Source organism: Pipra filicauda, unplaced genomic scaffold (assembly GCF_003945595.2).
Source record: "Pipra filicauda isolate LSUMZ 115617 unplaced genomic scaffold, ASM394559v2 scaffold351_size757598_pilon, whole genome shotgun sequence".
In the NCBI taxonomy this organism is placed as follows: Eukaryota; Metazoa; Chordata; class Aves; order Passeriformes; family Pipridae; genus Pipra; species Pipra filicauda.
In genome coordinates this window covers 68,239-90,643 of record NW_024104478.1, presented here as the reverse complement: position 1 = coordinate 90,643, position 22,405 = coordinate 68,239, and the positions used below count along the sequence as shown (strand labels likewise).

The window sequence follows — 22,405 nt, the reverse complement described above, 5'->3', positions numbered from 1 at the left end:
ACTCACTGCTATTTCTTCCCTATTCCATTGGATTCTACAAACAGCAATATTTCCCCATTGCTTTGTCATAAAGAAAGCAAAAATTATTAATGGCTACAGCAGTAAGGGGAAAGTTTCCCTTTTCAACTCTTTAGCAGTGACTAACTGCATCTTAGGTAAACCACTTGGAACAAATTTATTAAAGCATCTACAGACACAGTTATGCATCTTAAGAGATTTCCAAAAGCATCTAGATATTCGATTTCCATTGCTATAGCATTTAAATACCTCTAAAAATCTGGCCTGTAAAACACTGAAGTTCATTACCTATCTTTCCTTATGAAAGGCCCTACTACTTCCAAAAGAGTTTTTAAAGTACAAAGTCTTGCAGGAATATTTTAGAAATACAGTTCTAAAAAGATCAACCCTCAGCAGGGGTGGAGGCCTGCAGATGAACAGAGAAGGTGTATTAAAACCAAGCACTTTGTAAGCAAAAGATGCTCACTGGGCATCAGAGAAGTACTTCCACTGAAAATCCTGTAATCTGTAACTACCTAGAATTGCATAATTTTCTTATCCCACTGTTCCTTTTTCAGAACAGAAAATATTTACAGTGAGAATCAGCACTTTGTTTCGGATTTAATTTGCAGTTTTGTCTTTCCATCTGCTTCATGAAACAGCAGACCTCTGTGTATTCCTGGGATGATTAAATCAAGATTAAACTGAGATTGTTCTCAGCTGCCCTACCATTCTGTAGGGCCTTACAAGGAGGGTGGTATGACCTCACTGCATTTTGAACATGTACTTCCTCTACAATCAGTTCTCTGATCAAAATAATCATCTGGAAATAATTTTGTGCAGAGATGAATTTGCCACCAGAAGCCATAAGGTGAATGTTAGGACAAACAAGCTCATACTGCAGAAATTTTGTCACCGGAGTTAATGTACATACCCAGCCCTCTTACAGCTTTGCAAAAGATGTATGCTGAATCTCTTAGCATCCATGTAACCTCTACGAATTTCTATGAGACTACATCTACTTCTGAACATAGCCTGTTAACCTGTAGCAATCTCTCTAAAACATCTTTGTGGATCAACTGCTGCTCACTGATCAAAAAAAATAAATCTCACCTGTAAGATGCTAATAATGATGTCTGTGAAATTTTAGGTTTAAGGAGCTACCAAAACAGAAAAATTGTCTTAAGCTATCTTTTCTCACTGGCCCAGGCATCATTCTCAGCGTTTCTCTAATATGGTGTAAGCCTAAAACCTCAGAAACATGGGAATTGAGAGAGATTTGTAAGTGAAAGAAGGAAAAAAACTACGCACCAAGGCCAATAACTGATGCATCATTAGGGCTCACTTCGCACACAGCAAGACTGATGGATGAATCAGACTAAAGTGTTCACTCACATGGGATTAATCTTCCTCTGTCTAGTGCAGCCTTTCGAAATGCTTTCCATTGTCTTCTAGCATTTCACTGACAACACAAAGCAGTGCAAGGCTGGGGTTTCCTCTAACCTTTAAACTAGTGCACAGGGTTAAGTCCACGCTGGCTTCATATCCAGGTAGAGAATACAGAGTGTCTGTTGGACCAGTAATCTCCCAACCCTCTCTAGATTCACAGTCTTTATCCCTTTTGTAAGAGAGTTTAGGATGGAGGGAAGCTCTGGGGAGGATTTAAGTCATAGGTTTCAATGAGATGTTTCCTGTGTTCTCAAGATGAGGCATTTTGCAGATTGGCTGACGTAAGAACAAGGAAAAACATGGCTAGTTGGGCACTTCACACCTCTGTTCTTCATCAGATTTCCATCCATGAAAGAAGTCCAGTCCCTTCCTAAACACTAGTTCAAGACATGGAAGCTGCTTCCAAATAGGCAGCCAAACAGGGGCTGCAAAACAACTAGGAGAGCCTGTCACCAGGAACAATTCTGCCTTGCAGCCTAATAAGCTCTTTCCAAGTAAGTTGTTTCTCTGCCTTGGACAGCACCTTGGAAGTCATGGCTATGTGATACGATTAAGCCAGCTAAAAATACAAAGTTGCCTTGGAGTTGGAATTATGAAAATAATTGAAGTGATAATTAGTTACACTGAACTGCTTAATTTAATTTAAGAGCATGACATTAACAACTACGGGATATACAGCTTTCCATGGAGTAACACCTATTCAAAGTATCACTTTTCAGAACATGTTCCCAGTCAAACCTCCAGGTGTGCAGACACAATAAAGGAATCACAGAATCACAGAGTATGCTGAGTTGGAAGAGACCCACAAGGATCATCAAGTCGAACCCTTAGCCCTGCACAGGACCATCCCTAAGAGTCACACCATGTACCTGGAAGACAGGGGTTTTTTTCATCTCTAGAAACGAAGAACACCAGCTGAAGAAAAGGAAGAGGCTTTTGAAAAAGAAGGAAGAGTTAGCAACTTTTACCTGATTATTTTCCTTATTTCTAACATTGACAGTAAACACAAGGGTTCGATCCTCAGAACAACAAAATATTTTTGTTTTGGTCCAAAAAATAATTAGACCAGATAATTTAGTCACAAAAATGCATAACAACCTTATGACAGCTGAAACTGGCATGCTTTATGGTTCAGCTTTTGCACATAGAAATGTGCTGGAGAAAACCAAGACTAGAAGCGTTGAAAACTCTTGGGGAAAGCAGAAAAGACAGCTGCATCACATGCTTTTCTATGGCAAGAAGACACTGCAATACTCTTAACACAGGTACAAGCCATTCGAGGCAGAAGTGCCACTGGATCTGCTAACTGAATCCATAATTCAGGGCACAAAGAAGACAAAAATTACTTATTTTGAACAATTATTCTGGATGGGAAAGGGTTTTAGTACCTGCTTTCCCCTTACTCCAAGCATCTGCAGAGAAAACTTGTTCATTAAAAGGTGAGTTAAGACACAACAACATTTCAATTTCATCCCTCCATTCTTCCAATACTGTGGCAGGTGCTGCTACAGCTTTCTTGATAAAATACATCTGGGGATTCATCTCTTTACACTGAAGCTTTCTGGAAATCTCTGTGGACTACCTATCCCTGATTAATTAGATCTGTGCTTCTAATGCTCTAGACAAAAAAATTTCCAATTATATTCAGTTCTTGTAAAACAGGCCATAAGCTGAACTTCACACCTGACACTTTTCACTTTCACATCTTCTTGAATTTACAGTACATAAAACATGAAGGCCCACCTACATAATTCCACCAGAGAAAATTCTGTCCTTGAAATCTTTTTGGCTCTTCAAGGTGGGCAAATGCCAAATATTTTGTAAAGCAAAATCTTCCTGCCATAAAGAATCATACTTCCTCCCCCAAATTTCACTACTGAGAAAGTTTGCTCTATAAAGGATTCAATAACAAGATTAATTTTTTTTAAAAATATATACTTGAATAGCATAATTTCTACAGATTTTAGATCAGAACATTAGTTGTTGTTTTTCTTTAGAATACTTCCAGCTTTCATACCCAATGATTCTCCACAGTTTTAAATTTGTAGCTACTCATTGAAAACTTCTTTCAGGAGCCTGAGAATGGACATGATCAGCTCTGCCCAGTGCATCCTGCAAATGCTCATAAAAATAGTTTGTCATACAATATACCACTAAATGTCAATATTTGCTTTAAATATTACCATTTTGGTTCTGTTAGTGACACTTGTAAAAATGGAATTATAACCACTCATAACAAAGAATTAACGAAAGAGAGAGAAATAAGAAAACTGGAGGGTATTTGATGAGGATTGTAATCTATTTAAAGAATGATCAAATATAAAATGTTCTGCCGTTCTCATTTGAAGTGATAGGAAGATTTATTACAAAGGCATCATCTCCTGAAACAAGTACAGACATCAACCACCACAGAAATAAGCATTTGAAACAATCACCTGTTCTATTCTCTACTATTCTTTTCCCATTTTCTTTCTAAGAATTAGTTCTTTCCCTACCTCTTCTGCTATTTAAGTGTCCTGAACACATGCTATCCTTAAGGGAACTCTCCTTAAAAAGGAGTATAATCTTCAAAGTACAGATAAATGTTTCCTTTCTGCTCCTTTACACCGCTACTCCTTCCCAGACTACTCTTCTGTTTCTTATACTTCCTAAGAGTGTTCCCTGTCTATTAATTTCAGGTACCACTGCTTTTATACACTCTTTTAGCAATCACTGTTCTTTCCTATCGCAGTATTTAAAATCCGGACTGCTAAAAGATTCCCACATGGACAGCATGTCCTCTGAGAGAAGGTATCCCTCGTGCCAAAACAAGTACATGCCAACCAGTAAGCATCACTGCCCAGGACTGCTCATCTGTAATGCACTGCATCTCCAAAACTCTCATGAACATTGGAAAGATTGATTAAGGGCTCGTTGTTCTTTCACACTTAGGCTACAGAATAGAAAATAAAAAATGGATTTTCTGTCCTCTCTACAAAATTCATCTATCTCCTTCTCCCAGAAGGAAAGAAACAAGAGAGAAACAAGCCAAAGATCGTCCACAGTGAGGAACCATGAAGCCGTCCTCGCCTCCCTCCACAGAAGGGAGAAGTGCTGACTGGGAACTCCAAACAGTAAGCAACCCCTATATCTCTTTTTCCCCTTTCGAGCATTCCTCCTACTAGAAATACGTCCAAAGGCATCTTCACTCTGTGTTTATTTTCAGTGTTCAGGTATCCAGTCCCACATAGGCAGAAATAAGCAAAGCTTTGCAGGAGGTATTGGAGTTCCAGGCTGCCCTGAGAGAAGTAAAATTAAGGACTAAAGTTTTCCCTGACCAGTATCTTCTCTTAACCACCAGCAAATGTCATTTTAACAAGGGTAAAAACCTTTAAACTATAGTTCAAATTGAAATTAGCAGTCTAATATTGGGTATGATACTTTTGCAAGAGAGAAAAATCACACTAAATAATAATTTTAGTTTTTTCTGGACACAAAATCTATTACTATATAATGATAATCCTGTGAGAAAGCAGCACATAACTCTGTTCTTGTTCTCTTTTTTGTGGAAGCTTTAAAAATATCTTCAAAAAGGAAAGTTTTCTGAACTTCAATATTTTAACTCTTTAAAAGCTACAGATACCTCAAATACCTGAACATTTCATAGAAATTGCTGATCATTGCTTATGATTTGCTTAATTTCTAAAAACTTAAGTGGCAACTACAGATGTTAATCTGACAAAACAATTCTGACCAACCTGACAGGTTCAAATCAAAAGAGGTTTTCTTAGGTTTTTTTCCAAGAAAGTGTCGAGGAGCTCAAACACATTTAAATAAGGGCACGACATTTTAGAGCAGTTCTCTGATACATTATGCACTGAAAGCATAAATAACAACTTTCTATTTCTGGTTCTATCGAAAAGTTCAGCAACTACTGAATGCATGTTTCTAGTAAACTCAATAACTCATTTTCTTATACTAGGCAGCAAAAGAAAAACAGTAAATGAGTAAAGACATGGCAGATCTTCTGAACTTTCACTTTCAGAAAGATGAAGAAAATGTTAGAAAATGTGATATTGAAGCTGTTATATTGCAGCTAGACTAAATTTCTGACTTGAGTGCTTCAGAGCAAAGAGGGTATAAGGGCCTGATGGGCAATCACAGGGGCACAAAGCTACAGGCACAGAAAGAGAAAGGGCACTTGAGTGCTTTCCTGAAATATCTGAGGTCATTTCCTATGAAACATTTTCTGGATAAAGTTTAAACTCCAAATCAAAGACTCCTCATCTCTTATGAGAGCTGTGGCTTACAGAAGCCTATAGCTTCAGTTGGGGATTCACTCACCTTCACTCTTGTAAATGTACTTTGTTAAGAACCACATGTATGTGAAAACCTCAGTGCACAGAGACCTGTCATGATTCCAGATTTACATACAATTTCTGAAGTTTTAAAAGTTCCCCTGCCCTGTTCCATGAAAAATAATGCCAGGTCCAAAAATGCCAGTTCAACTACTCTTTCCAAACCACATAAGATTGTCCTCACCAGGAGCTGAGTTGTCAGAAAAGAAGACCTTGTGTTTTCTGTCATATGGCTCTGAAGAGGGTGGGTGGGACACATGGTACATTCCAAAGCTACTCTGTTTGCAGATAAAAACAACACTGTATTCCCCGTGAGGCTATTGGGAGGGGGTGAACCCAACTTTTGAACAAATCGAATTTGTACTTTCTGGTTTTGAATTCTGAAAGTAAAATAGGACACACTGCAGTTGGATGCCATATTGCATCTGTGCAGTATATTGCTCAGTATTAGGCAGGCTGCATTACCTCACATAATCGATATCATCTCTTCATAGGTTACTGATTCTGGTGTCTGGAAGTGCATAAGAATGGCACAGGCTAATAATCCTCTAAATCATGTAGGTATTGGAAAATTTAACAGTTGTTCACACCATTCATGTTTAAGTGCTCTACTTAGGCATTGAAATCAAGATGAAGGTTTCCCCAGACCCTGCATACAAATAGTGCAAAAAGGCAAGCACTTTCACAGGGTATGAATAACCTTTCCTTAACATTATCCAACTTGGTTACACCATTATAATATTTACCCAGAAATTTGAAAAAGATATCAAAAACAGCTGTGGGAAATTTATTAAAATGAGATGCCTTCAATAAACAGATAATTAAGATCAGCAAGTCTATTTTAAGAAGTCATTTGAATTTAATAAAATTAAATGAGACTAAGATAAGTTTATCCCAATAACATCTTAGAGTTAATTAAGACTTAAAGTATAAGGTAAGAGAAGCAACCAGACAAACAATTCTCCCCCTCTTTGGCTGCAAGTCCATTATCTGTCAGGTTCACAAGCTCAGATTTACACTGTAGCTGTCTGGGGTTCTGCTGAAATAAATCATAGCTCTAGATCCCCATTTCAGATGTTGAACATGTGTTCTATCTTTGTATTTATCAGGCAATTCCAGTTACTCTGTATTATTTACCTGTCCTAATAAATGTTTATTATTCTCTCAGTCTTTTTCATCCATTAACTTTACTGGCAATGATTTTGAAATTACTTCCACTTCATTCATGAAAATGCCGGGTACACTAGAAATGGGGTTATTATGGACACACTTTGAAACTATCTGGTAAGCATTATATATAACTGATGATTATGGTGATTTAGTGTTTAAGTGTGTTGTCAGAAAAATCTTTAGAGTACATTATATTTAGAGTGTATATATAGAAATTCCTGTAGTAAGAGAAAATACACTGAAAAAGCTCAAAGTTTTCATTAGTCTTGACTATCACAGCCCAATGGAACTTCTTTGAGACCCATAATGATCAGAGATCAAGTCTTGTTAATATTAGAGCTTTTCTATTTTACATCCACTCTTTGTGATAAAAATCTCAGCAAATAACATCACAGACAGTATTTTCTCTCTCAAAAAGCAGTATAAAAGGATGCTGGGCTACTTAGGAAGAAAATGAGATAGTATCTAAAGAGATCTGTCAAAATATAAATAAACAGGGCTAAGCAGCTAAACTACATCATATCATCTTGTTACCTGGAGCCTCTTCAAATGAAAGGCACATGTATTGAACACATTCTGAAATCATTTCAGTTAAGTGTTGGTCATCCTGGTCGCTGGCCAAAACATTTTCCATATGTATTTTCACAATTAGGTCCCTTAAATACTATTACTCTTTTTGGTGATAAAGGAGGCAAAATTACACAAGGGCTATCCTTGTGTCCCACACAGTTCAGGCTCCTGGGAATGAGTGACACTGTGCAGGCCCAGGACCTCAATGCCTACTCCCAGTCAAGATGACGGAAATTGCATGAGCAACAGGACTGAGCTTTGTGTCTGTAACAGCACTGCCTTTATAAACCTCCCTTTTCAGGAGCTTAAAGCTGACTGCATACTTCCCATCCAAGCTGCAGAGGCTACAAGCAGAAATAAAAATTGATTGGATGATGGGAAAAGCAATAAATAAAAGTTCACTATTTGTCAACTCATAAAAGCCAGAGGAAGGGAGGAAAAGCAAAGGAAACTACTTACAGTTTAGCATAAATGAAACAGGGCCTTATGCCAGATCACCCAAAAATTCCTGTCACATTTGTAATTCCATTGTAATTTCCAGCATCAGTCCAAAAGTAAACCCTGTGGGTAATTCACTTACCTGGGGAAGGATACTGTTCAACCTAATCCCTAGCAACTGTGAAGCTTGCTAGGGATTAGGTATTTCGCAATCTGTCTTAGTCATTACACATTTTTTAAAGCAATCTCTAGGTCTCTCTTACCACACAAATTGTAAGTTATATGGCAAATCTGCTTTATTTCTTAATTCTGCAACCTGTGGAGACATACAGTGTCACTGAGTGCATTTAGTGGCTCAAAATAGACATGTAGGTCCAAAATCCTCAGAATATTTAGGTATTCACAATGCATAATCCAATCCACATTCATCAGTGCATTGAAATATGCACTTAAGTTTAAAAGCATGTATAAATCCCATTAAAGTTAATACTTATGCAAATAACTAAACACTTAACACTTAAGTAGAAGTGTAGTTACTTGTGTATCAAAATTCAGTTTATGCTTCTGCGATTTGAAGAATTTGTGCCCATTGAATTATTGGTTCTAACTGAAGAGATAATGACATTAAGTTACACATTTATTTTTCAACACTAATATCAAAACAATTTAATATCTTAATGCATAATATATCTCATGATAAAATTGTAGTTATAGTAATTATGTATTTTAGCCTACACTGCAATGCAAAAAACCAGTATTTACTTCAGCATATGCTTTCTGAATGAATGAGTACAAAATACAGGAATTTGATTGTGTAGCAAAGTACATGCAACATGATTAAGATCATACACTGTTGATCAGTCTACTCTAAACCTTAAAATATTTAGTGCATCTCAAAAAAGTTAAAAGCAGTAATTCCTAGAGCACTGATACAAATTGATTGCCTAACTCACCAGCACGTTTCTTGAATATTCAGTGTCAATACTCAAATCCACACTCTCCAGTCTCCAAGTTTTTTAAAGTCATGAATAAAAAAGGTTGAAATAATTTTTTACAACTGCAGCTCTTCCTCTAGAATTTTGCCAACAAATTGGACTGCCTACTATACGAGTATTAGTTTAATATAATCAAAGAAGAGGTTTGTAAATAGCTTTAGAAGATACTGTACAGTGTTTTAGTAACTTCAAGAACTTCTACTTTAGAGAATCATTATTGACTATCCTCTTACTAAAACCAATTTAAACCAGTAAAGGTTCTTCCAGCGTTTAAGGGAAGCAGTTAGAAGCATTCTATAAGGCAAATGTGTGCTTGATACAGTTTCCATACCTTTCTAGCGCTCTATTGTTCTGATTCAATAATATGGACATTTTAGTCATTGCCACAAAAAATAGAAAGAGAGTGGAAAGGACAGTCTCAAAAATGTCATAATGTCATGGGAGCTATTATAAGACCCTTGAATATTTCTCAGGGCCTTTATTTACTGTTTGGATAGCTATCATGCAGCTGGTTCCTGTTGACTGCCAGTGCTGTGAGTATTTACGTGCCTCAACAATCAATGGTGATCAGCCAAGGTGATTCAAAGCAAAGGGAGGTAGCCTACATCACAAAACATATACTGAAAGTTAGACATCTTGACTTACCTGAGAGCAACTGTTAAAGGGATCTGATGCAACAACATAATTTGGTGAGATATAATCTATATTGGATTTCTAATTTTCCAAAACAGTTCACAGTAGTAGTAATTTTTCCTCCTGATAAGTACTCTCCCCAAGTACTTCACTCACTGATTAAAACCAGACAAACTGTTCTCCTAACATGTTTTTCCCAGTCAAATGAATGAGTGTTGCCCCTCTGACAAGCATGCTATCTCAAACCTTTCTTCTTAAAATATCTTTTGTAGGTCAGGGTTTGGGGTAGGGGAGAAGCAGGTCACTTCATATGGATCCCTACCTTCACTAACCAACTACAATTTACTAGTAACTGAACTTCACAGTATCTTTCTCCACTATACCATATGCCTATAGATTTAAACTACTGTATTTTTAGGCAGTAGCTGGAATTAAGTCAAAAGGTTTCAAAACTAAGAAGGATTTAAGTGATGCAAACTTAACAGAAAGTTATACACTAGAAATACTCTGAGAATAAAAATTGTCTAGATATTGTTCAAAGGAAGTGCAGGAGCTTTAGTTTATATCCAACAGTTGTCAGCACTGACTAAGATAAAGATTCATACCATAAGCAATATGACACAGCAACATATGTTTCTTAATGACAGTGTTCAGATAAATCTTGGGCAGAACTGTGATACACTGTTTCACTACAGTCCCCAGTTCAAATCACTTTTTATGGCAAAATCAACAGCTTTCATAAAATTCCCTGAGCAATCCTGTGGAAAATAGCAGGACATCCTACAAAGGGTCATCAAATTATAAAGTCCTCTGCTGTAACTCATGTGGCTGGAGTAAATACAGCCTTTTCAAGCCTGATTTTCAAGTCTTTTAGAGAAAATAAAGTTCCTATTCATGCCTTAGAATAAAACTCACAAATACAAAATTTGTAACTACAGCTTTATGGCACTGTTGTGTTATTAATTGAATTAATAGCAAGAAACTTGTATGACACACTGCTTATCATAGCAATTTTTCAATCCAAAGCATTCAGTCTGCAGTTTTACAGTCTCAAAAGTTATAGGCTTCCTTGTTATTCAAATGAGTTCATTCTTGCTTTAATAGGCCTCAGAGGACACTAGTTGGGCCTGCCACTGGTTTAAGCACTGAAGAGCATGATTCTGTCTTTCTCAACCTATGATGCTTCCTACAAATTCAGCCAGAGCCTCAAACTTTGAATTATTACACTGTCAAAAAGAAATTAGAATGAATTCATGATACCTGATGAACTTGCCACAGGGTCCTAAATCAGTCAATCAACCTTTGAAAAAGAAAATGAAATATAAAATTTGGCTTGCAAAGAGTGTTTGAAAGTTTAGAGGCAGCTGATAGGAAAGCCATCTTTCTTAATTTAATAAGCCTAGAGTGAAAGATGCATTTCCACAATGTGGCATGGGAAATGACAATGTGAGTCTTTGCAGTAAGTTTCATACTGAGATATACTAAAGAATAATTAATCCTTTTAATATAACTTGTATAATGGGCATTTCAGCATCTGTTTTATGGCAGGAGATACGAAATAGGGCTGCACATTACTTAACAGAGATCACAAAACAAATAGTAGCAAAAGAAAACAACCACCATCAGGTATTGCATGTGTAATATATTGCTCACTAAAGAGGCATATCTTCAAAATTGTCCCTGTATGTTCCACAAAAAGCAATTACAGTGAAATGGGTCACAGAATACACTGTTCTTCCAAGACAGACAGGCTAAGGAGATGGCTTAGTTCAAAGATTTAATGACAGGCAGATTACCAGGTTAAAATCTGGACTACTAGATTAAACTTCCCCCCAGATTTTTTTAACCTATCTTGGACCCATATGAAGTAAAACCATGATCATACTTCAGGGCCCTATGTGCACAAGTCTGCTTAACACAACCATTCATGATTCCTCTCCTCTCCTCTGATTGGAATTATCAGAAAACTAGGACAACAAACACAGCAATGAAGCTAATTTTACCAAGCATTTACACCTACTGTATATGTAGTATTTCATTCTAGTGATTTCCAGGCATTGAATGGACAGTAATTGATATCAGAAAAAACATACTGTAAGAAAGTTAAGATTTATTAGCACAATTTTTTTGGTTGAGGAAAATAAAACAAAAAGAAAAACTGCTCAACATCATGAAGTATATAGTATACAATTAGGATGGCACTAAGAGCCAGAAATTTGGAGTATGAAGAAAGTTTATTCAGAATTTGAAGAGAAAGACACAGAATGCACTGATATGAAGGAGCATAATAGGAACTACAGTTGAAAACCTTTTATTCAGAATGAAAAAGTTTCCTCTGGACTAGTTTTGGGTGATGTCTTCAAAAGGGAATGAGTTTGGAGATAACAAAAACTTTTGCTGAAATTACTTGAAGATGGTATATTGTGAAAAATTTCAGTGAGCTAATAAAATAGTGTCCTATTTCAAGTTAGTCACAATTTTGCTGATAAACAGTAGAGTCCTTTTCCATCTTGTTTTCTTCCTCTATGTTGACATGACTCAGATTGTTTGTTGACTTCACTGCTGTTATTATTTATAAAACTGGCAGTATCAGAAACAGCTACACTGCTTTAGGTTTGTAGACTGTGCAGAGTAAAAAGAATACTCATCCCAAAGATGAGAAAAAACATTGAAATGGAGCAAAATATATAGCATGCCAGCAAAGGCTGAAGTTATGGTCAACCCATATAATGTTAATGTCCTGCTTTGGACCTATAAAGGTAAATGGTAAAATTCTTTCCTTGTCAGAAAGGTATTTAGCTTACATACAGAGAATGAATGGGAGAAAGGTATTTCCACTCACTTTCTTTTCCTTGTTCTTTAAAATTCATAGCCCATTACTTAAAATACACACTTGGAAAGACAAAGATCTAAGTTTCCAATTTCTACCTGATTTGAAGAAGGAATCTAGAAAAAAGATACGTTGTGCTTTCTGTATCCTGGACTCACCTGAAACTCACCTATCACTTGAAGCACTAACAGAATTGTGGGGTCCCCTACCCCTTGGGGTCTGCTCTTACACTGAGGATAACCTTTCATTCTAACTCTGATGAAGATATTATTTTGTCCAAAGTGGAAGACCTTCAACAGGAGAGATTCTTGTTTCCAGAAAACAGAATACCAGTCAGTCCAGAAAACTGCAATTTAAAGTGGCAACATCTTTTTTTTTTTCCCCTTTTAAATGACTGAAATCGGATCTGAATTAAAATCCACCATACTTCAAGTAAATTACTTAATTAATGAGATTTTAAAAGATCAAACATATTGCAGAGTAGAGAAAAGAGACTGAAAAAAGTGACCGATACTGGAAATGGCCTCGACAGGCTGAAACACACAAGACCTTATAGGAACCTCAGTGAAATAGAATTCAGAGATTCAAGCTCAGATAATGCAACAACTGGCTTCAATATTAGGGAAAAAACCTGAACTGGGGTCTCCAAAATCAGTGCAGGAAAAGGTGTTTGGAAAGTGGTCTGTCTGATCTAGTCCTGCATTTTAAATTTTTTCATTACTACTGTTTCTAATTTGCTAACGCAGAGCAAGACCTTTCTTATTTCTATTAATAATTCAGAAGAGGCCAAATAGTGGCTGCTATAGGAAGGACGCTATTTGAAAAAAAAATCATAACAGTAATAGCTACTTCTAACAACAGTCCCAAGGAAGCTGGACATTAATAAAGGGGGAACACTGCCATCCAGGCACTTAAAAGTAGTTGCAACAGCCTAAAACAATGATGAGAGTGGACTATGTTCCCTTGGCAAAACAGTGTTTCTGCTTAAAACATCTGCCAGAAGACTTACATTTCCTCTTAAATGGCTGGATCTGAGATTCTGAGCAGAATGAGATTCTGCTCCCCTCAGATGAGAAGAAAGCCAAACTCCCAGGAGAGTACCACACTCTAACTTCTACCTTTGCTTCAAATATGAACTTGTTGGACCAAACTGATACAGATTTCCCTATCAAGGATCTCCTGAACAGGCAAGGAGTTTGCATACAGTTTTCAACTCATGTCTATTTATAACAACAGCTGCATCTTTTCCATTGACAACCCAAGTGAGCTCCAGCTGACTGCTGCCAAGGGGTGACCAGAGCACACTGAGGCAGTCCCAAAACAACTGAGATAGGTAAGCTGTTATGGAAAAATGATCGCACTCCATTTGTCACTGTCTTTGGAATGGACCTTTAGTGGAAAAGAATTAAAATGCTGAAAGATAGAAGGAGCCTCAGAAGTCTTGTAAGAAATGCTAAGATGCTGAAGAGGTGGTGCCTTAATGAACAAGAGATCCCAGAAATCAGAAACAGTCGCCTTGGGTTTTGCTGTCATTTTTGGCACTACAAAAATAAAATCCCTCCGTCCTTAGCTGTTTGGAAATCCATCCCAAGAGGGTAAGATCCTCTGAAAGGGAACAGAAAAGTGTTATACTGACGGTTGGATTTCAGGAACCAATCCAGGGTTTACGTCACTACCAAATGTCTTGCCAGAAGGAAGGAACTGTTAATCAGACAACCACCTATGGAAAGAATCAGTACTGTGTCCCAGTGGGCTGCTAATTACTGATGCTTGTACTTGATGTTTTTGTAGGCACTGGTTATACTAACACTGAGCTAAAAGAATAGGTCGGTGAAATATTTTCAATCTCTGGCTTGATGTCATTTTGTAGTTTGCTTCAAAGGCAATTCAAAGGCTAGTGGCAAAACAGTAAAAAATATGAGGAATAAACATTTTTTTACAATCAACTATTGCAAACTCTATATTTTATTAGGAAATTATTAAACCATAATTTTATTAGAATAAAGTCCTGATCTTTTTTTCTTAACTTTGTAGGTTAGTACTTAGAAAGTTCCTTAGAATCATTACTAGAGATACAGATGCTCCTAGTTAATTTTTTGTTTTGATCAAGGGGTTTTATGTTCAGTTAGTTGTATAAACAGATTTATTTTCAACAATCCCATTTAATCCTTGCTTCCCAGGCCTTGTCTTTTGAATTAATTTGGAGATCTCATCTTTCATATCGTACTTGGAAAACTCAGTGAGACTGTAAATGTCCAAAAATAAATAAATGTTGGGGAAACTGGGACACAAACTTCTGGAATTTGGTAATTCGGCAATTTAAAAAGGCACTTCTCAACACATAATTTTGTGTTCCCTGTGTCCTAAATATATGATCCCTGAGGGAGGGGTAATATTTTTGTACTAAAACCAGTACAGTGATCTTGCATGAAGTCTTTACATGCTAATTCAAAACAACAGTCAATAATAATATTCTTCATGTAACAATGTCTATGTAATTTAAGCATATATTCTTCAAAGGTATTGCTGACATCAAACATGGACATCAAAGGTTAAAGTGTCATATCCTAGTGTATTCTGGGCCATAGTGAAGTATCTTTCAGAAAACCTGGTGAGGCAAATCAATCATGGACATATGCCATAGCAACAAATTCATTCAACTTACGTAGAGGTTCATTTACATTGATGAAATTCCTAAGCTACAGTTGTGTTGTTTTCTCAGCTTGTAACAGAATGTCAAAACTTCTAGTAGGATCAGGAACTTAGTCAGTGGGTTTTTTTAATAATAGAGCTGGTGGATGTATGCAATAACAGCTAAAGAATTGCAAGTGACATTTTTATGTAGAGGTAGATAGCTTGGCTGCTGTTCAGGTGACCTAATTTTGAAAGTCCTTGAGTTGGAAACTGGATTTACAATGTTCTCTACCGAACTCAGGATGCAATATAAGTAAGTACTAAGCAAAGCAATAAACTGATTAAAGGAATAAAATACTTACTGGCATTTTGTTATTATTAACTTTGGCGACTATCAAACACTGACCAAGCATAACAATTATTCAGGATCAAACTCATTGCTTTTGACCTTGTAATAAATAAAAGCTTTTAAAAAACCAATATAGACTAAAATATTAAATCCTGGATCCAAAAGAGAAAGACAACTCATAACAAAGTGATTCTATAAGCACAAATGTTCCTGAAATCCTTGGTTGAAAATGTAGAACATGAACAATACCCTGGCTCATGACTGTGGAAAAAACTGTCTTCATTTAAAATGTTTGTCATCAATGTAATACCATCTTTAATTATAATTAATGCAAGGGACTTTTATATGCTGGAATGGTAACAAGAATTCAGCTTTTACAAAGGCACACATTTCTTAATTACAGTGGAGATTGATCTTAACATGGAGTGAAGAATAATGCGTAAAGGTGTCAAAGATACAATGAACCGAAGACATTACAGTAGCTATAACTTGAAGTACAGACAGTCAGGAAGTACTCTATGAGTGACTTTTAGAAAGACATGTTTATTTCCCTCTGTTAATTACTAGGATTTTTTTCCAACTTTGGCCAAAAGTGTTGTTTAGATTTGTAGCTATTGGCATTTAATTTGTCAGGAACTGAACTGCCAAAAGCTCCATCTCAATCTTATCTTAACCAGTTTACAGTGATGTAAGCACTTGCCAGGCTTCTTGACCAGCTGCCAGAAGACACTGGTCACCATTTTGGTTAAGTCCTCCTAGAATTAAAATACAGCTGATATTGAGACCCAGGCACCAAAAACTATTCAGGATACCCAGTTCCAGCTAGTGCTGCTGTTTGCCTCTATATATTCTCATCCTTGTGACATCTATGCACCTGGGTTATTTCATGGCTGTGCTCACAGTTAGAGAGGAAGATAAAAAACTACTACTGTATAGCAAACCGAGATTAGCTTTGAAGTCCTTTCATCAGCAGTGACCAATGAGGAACGTTTCCTTTCATTTTGCATGCAATGCAATTGCGACTGTACAGCCACGGAACTCTCCGTTTGGTCTAGGGCTGTGTCTGCTCACACCGACTGCCAGTGTGTATCAGTTGATGCTAAACTTCAATTACGTTTGCTTCAGCAAGGGTCCTTGTGGTTGGGCTGCAGCCTGTTTCAGGATACTTGAAAATGTAGCCTTTCCCATTTTACAGTCTCAGATATTGACAATTGTGCAAGGGAACTTTGTACACTTAGGCAGCGGTTAGAGAAGATTATTGTGCTGCATGAAGTTGCTATATCTAGCTAAAAAGACCAAGTAACTATGAATTTCAGTCCTTGCTGATGTTGGAGTGAATTTTGCTTTTTTTTTATATAGCCGTAACATGAAATATTACAGTAAATGAGAAATAAAAAAATATTTCTTTATAGGTAAGTTGCATCTTAAATCATGTCAGAAGCCTGAAATATTATAAAAAGCCCTCATGTAACCTAGAATGGCAAAAGAGCACTTTGACACACTACTCTTGTTTGTATGCATACCTAAAATGTGTGACTGTAGTATGATGCAACCACTATCTGAGTTTAATCAATTTTAGCACAAATAACAGTGAAGAAGCAATGACACTGACTGTAAGATACATTTGTCTACAGTAGCAGCCAGAGACAAATGCTTGAAGTGATCTGCATAAACAAATTTTAACGACAATCTGGGTGTTGGCATGCTGAAACCTACATAGTTGCAACTGCACTATGCTTATCCATGTCAGCTAACACAGAAATGTAATCATGTGATTCTTGATTTTGTATTTATATACCCTTCATGGAGCAGCATAATTTATCTCACCAAACTTCATCTGTTTAAAGTGTGGGCATTTACTTGAAGGCATGCCTTTAACCTCTTATATCCATTCCAGTTTTCATCGATTTCTACCGAAAGACAGTATGAATGATCTGCTTGTCTTTTCTTTGGGTATGGAGGGAGGCATAAAGTACATGTATAAACCTCAAAACATTCCACTTCAAGAAATTATTCTCATCTAAACAAATCCATCACATAAAGCTAAAAGACCTTAGAAAATACAGCATCTTTCTTTATTATCCTTTGGGCATCAGAATACTCGGCAGACATATGAATTACCAACTTCACCCTGAATTTGTGGAAACTGAGCAAACCAGAGCAAACATTCACAAAAATGACCACCAATACAGACAGACTGATCTGGTTTCCAGTCAAAAACCTGTTCAGCTCCAATTGAAATGGTAGCTTCTCACTAACTATGAAAAATAAGAGTAGGATCTTAGAAAACACAAAGGTTGCTTTTGAATAAAATGAATGCCCAAAGTCATTTACAGTCAGTAACTGACTTGAGAACAGAAACTTAATACCATCTTCCTTTTTCACACAGGCATATAACAATAAATGAACAAGCCTTTAAAAATATAGCAGGAAACACAAATTTCATTGATAATAATCTTGCAAAGTATTTTTATAAATATGAATAAAATAAGCATGCACGTAACCAAGTTCAAATAGATATAAGGTTTACATGCTCTTCATATAAATTGTAATGTATATTTCCCACAGGATTCTCAGGATTGCTTTTAAAACATTACAAAGGGTGTAGAATAAAAGCTACAATGGAAATTACCTGATTTAAAGTTCTACTGTAAATTGCTGTGTGCATCTCAGGAGCTTTCACTGGTCCCTAGTACATGCTCAGCAGCTCACAGGCACACTCAGCAAGACTGGAGTAACAAGAAGCTATGAACTCTGTAAATGTTTGTTAGTGTTTCAAAAAGTATTCTACCTTTTCGGATGAGATGACTACAACTGAAAAAATTCCCAACACCCAAGAACTTACTTGAATGCATAAAGCATTTCTGCAATTTGCATTTTTACCTTTAAGCAAGACATACAAGATGAATTGCTGTTGACTAAACCATCTTTTTTCGCAAAGCAATGTTGTAGTATGGGAATTTACTGTTAGCTGATTACATTTATTGATTCACAATGTTGAATCTGCCACTCCTGATAACCCAAAGTTGCAGATGTTGCCTATTCTGTTGAAAATGACTTTCCTTTTTAAAAATTTTCTAAGATGTCTTGGAAATTTGTCTCAGTATTAGGGGTATTTCAGCAGGGATGCTATTGAATAATTTTGTCAACTGATGACTTTTAAGCATCTAAATTCAGACATTACGTAGTTTAAAACCCCAGTATTTCACCCTTGGTACCTGCAGTGTTACTTGCCTCTCAGCTTACCAACAGCAACTGAAATCAATGGAAAAAATAAAAGTCAAAGTTTCCAAGCTAGTCATGTAGGGATTTTATAAAAACAATTTTTCGTCACAGAGAAATGAAATGTCATACTGTGAGGACTGCTGCAGATAATGTCTAATCACTCTTGACTGAAGCTGAGGATAAAGATATCTTCTTCATAGACAACAGACAAAGTTGCCATGAGGCTCCTAGACTTTCACAGACCTCTCTACATGGTACCAATGGGGCAATTACAGAATTTCAGACTGCAGTTACACAAAGCTTTCCAAACATTTTGCAATATTATTCCCAAGGAAATTTTGCAAATGGGCAAAAAAAATCTACAGAATCTGAATACAAACTACAGTTATATTTTCAAAAAGAAAAAAAAGTATTAATTTTAACCTATGTATGAGACTATTCTTTTCATTAATATATGCACATATAATTTCACTACAATATTTTTTGATGTTATATGTTGATTTTTACAATGACATGTACACCAGCTTGGGGAAATTGTTTCTTAAAACATTCCACATGCTGAATGGTCTTTATACTACTTGTCTACCCTTTCACAAACCGCTAAGTGATCCTTAAAGACTCTTTAGTCTGCTTATTTTTCTTAATCATCATTGCATCTGTGAGGATGCCATTTACCCAAAACTAATCCAAGATTTCATGGCACTTGAGTGACCATCTTTAAAAGAAAGACAAAAGGAGGTCTTCACTTCACTGCCTCTGAGTAGAATTGCAGCAGTCTTTACCAGGCACAGAATGCCAACAGACAGGAAGTAATTTAGCGTTATGTCATAAGCCTGAAACTTTTCTGTGTTCTCTTTTTTGAACTGCTTACTGATGAATCAAAGCATAAGTTACAGTTTAAACTTTGGGGGTTCTTTTTTTTTTTTTTCTGTATAGCAATTATTTCATGAATCATATTATGCTCCTTGGAATTACATTTTCACCTTTCTAATCAAGCAGGAACACATTTAGCTATGGCATGTGACTTATCCCAAACAGGCATTTGTGAAAATAAGAACAAGTGTACATATAAGTGTACAAAAGAGACGAAATACATAAACTGCTATGAAGCCAACCTCATTCTGCATATTCCATTTGATCGTTCATGAGGCTCTGAGCCAAAATTATTCCATCAAGCCTGTATAACTATGAAGCAACCCAGAATATAATCAAACCAGTCTAGGCTGAACCCTGGTAAAAGGTCACACTACAACTACTGACCTGCTACTCCAAGAACTTGTGATGTAAGTGAGCATAAAAACTACAGTCACCCAAGGAGGTTCACCATTCTAAGAACTGCTGACTAAGTCAGTAATTCTTGAAAATTACTGATGCAGGCGTTTGTCAGAATTAATTCAATATTATTATGAGGATAAGCACAGCCTTCCTGTATTATCAGACAATTGGCTTCAGTTAAAGTTCTAAGATTATTCTTTTGAATAGAAAACCAAAAAAAATTCTTTCAGCTTAAAGTCATGTTTCAAGTCTCATGTTTCAAGTCATGTTTCAAGTCATGCCTAAAGTCTCAAGTTTCAAGGTCCGTGAATCTCAAAGTGATCTGAACCACATATTGGAACTGAAAGTAGCTCCTAGCTTTATGAACAATGCATATTTTAGCAAGAAATTCTTCTTATCATGTTGCCAGCATTTCCTGCTTTTCCTTCCTTCACAGTTGTCTTCCATAGCAACATAAACAGCACTGAGAGCAGAGGTCATTTTCTCCTCTAATCTGGCCATTCAATTAGTAGCAAAAGATAAGTATTACGTAAAGGAAGGGAAGGTGCTGACAGGCCTAGGAAAACTCTGTTCATTGGCAAGGAATTTTTTTACTCAACTTACCTTCTCCTGATTCTGGCAGAGAAGACAATCACATTCAAAGCAATACTGGCGCACCAGCTGCTTTTGGCGCTCGCTGGTAGGCATCAGTGATTCAATATAGCTGATGGTGAGCTGCATGCAGTACATAAAAGAACAGAGTTGGTATATTTTACAAAAATTCCATTTTCAGTGTATGTATAGCTAAGGTAACATTTTTTGGATATAACATTTTTTCCAGCATAAAATACAATGTTAATAGACTATTCTCTAGAAGAAATTGCCTCCTTTTACAAAGAGTGGGAAAAAAAAAAGGACAAAAATAATTTCTACAGAAGAACACTTCTGCACATTTCAAGATCAATATTCTTTGAAATTATTAATCAACCCCAAATTATCACTATTTCAACTTTTCATTCTAATTTGGAAGATAAAGAAAAAAGAAAGGAGAGCAAGAAAGGAGAACAAAGAAAGTCAGTATTTGAATTCCATGTGAATGAAATCTCATTTTCTGTCTAACTTCAAAGTTTAAATGTGTATTTACCACTGCTGTTATACAACATTCCACTATCTCCAAAAATTTTTTCTCAAGGAAGTCCCTACTTTCTTATATGTTTGAGCCTAAGGATAATTCCCCCTATGTCATACCCATATTCAGTATGTCTGTGATGTTTCCCTTGTGACCAAGGAAGCACAAAAGCATTGCAGTCTAAGTTGTTGAAACTATTGACAAGAACATTAATTAAAATGATAAAAGAAAATTTGTGCCTACATTTGTGCCATTTTCAACTCCTCATGCTGTACAGAGTGAATTCCAATGAACTACAGAGAAGTCTGTAGTTTGTTCACTTTGACGCCTGCCAGAAGGAATTTTACAGGGCTAACCATTTGTAGAGTTCTTGAAATGTTTAAAGTGCTGCACAGGCACAAACTAATGACAAGGAAAAGAGTATAACAAAAAAACCCAGTCCAGTTCAGACCAGCATGCAGTCAAATATGCTATTGAGTGATTACACTATGTGCCCAACACACTTTGAAACATTATAGAGAGGTCAGAGCTAAAAAAAATCAGGTCATTATTTCATCCTGAGCCTAGACACTTCAACTAATTGGTAGAATTTTCACATGGTCCTCAGTTAAATCATGAGAGTCCACTCAAAGAAATTACAGGAAAACCTGACCAATTTGTAGCAATGACTACGAAATCCATTATCAGAACCTGCATTTTGCGAATTAGCGAGCATTCTAATTGAATGAGCAATTAAGAAGCAACTAAAACAATGCCTGCTTTCTTTCTTGCTTGCTATTACAGTGTAATTTGATTACATACTGAAGGAGGACTGTATTAAAAGAAGTCTACTGAGATGGAAAAATTAAGTATTTAAAATTATCATAAGCAGAAAGCCTGCAGAAAAAAATAAATATGGTCTCATAATGAAGATTAATAATATAATTAATGAAAGAGACAAATAAAGTTCCATAATTAACCAAAAGTTAGAAAGTGTGAGAACTTTTAGGTTTGCATTCTATATAATGTTGTTCTGTCCCAGTTTGTGCATGTCTGAGCCAAGAAAGGATTAGTTTCACCACTACTGGCTTACAGCAGAACAGAATTATAGGCTTCCCTCTGATCTTTCTACAGTGAATGGATGGAAATTGTGCTGCCTATTTATTTTCCACTCTTTTCTCCCAAGCTTGATATCTTCTGCCCCATTATCTCCAATGTCCCTCTTATTCTTTCTCTTCTCTACCCCTCAACATGAGTATAATTTTCCTGTCTTATTCTCAACACCTGATTATCTAAACTTGTTTTCCATCCCTCAATTCTAGCTCCTTAAATAGCCATTCTTGGTACAATGGGATGACTTCATCAATGTGCCAGTCTCAGATCTGTCCTTATGCCTCATCTAACACCTTTTCCCCA

The 22,405-nt window shown here is 36.3% G+C and overlaps 1 protein-coding gene across 1 annotated transcript in view; it reads right to left on the bottom strand.

Annotated features, from left to right (window-relative positions):
• SMYD3 (SET and MYND domain containing 3) overlaps window positions 1-22,405 on the bottom strand; it is an 84,205-nt gene that overhangs the window by 52,522 nt on the left and 9,278 nt on the right. Inside the window, exon 3 of the mRNA XM_027740994.2 lies at window positions 20,506-20,616. Within this exon, the coding sequence (XP_027596795.1) occupies window positions 20,506-20,616 (111 nt within the window). The remainder of the gene's footprint in view (window positions 1-20,505; window positions 20,617-22,405) is intronic.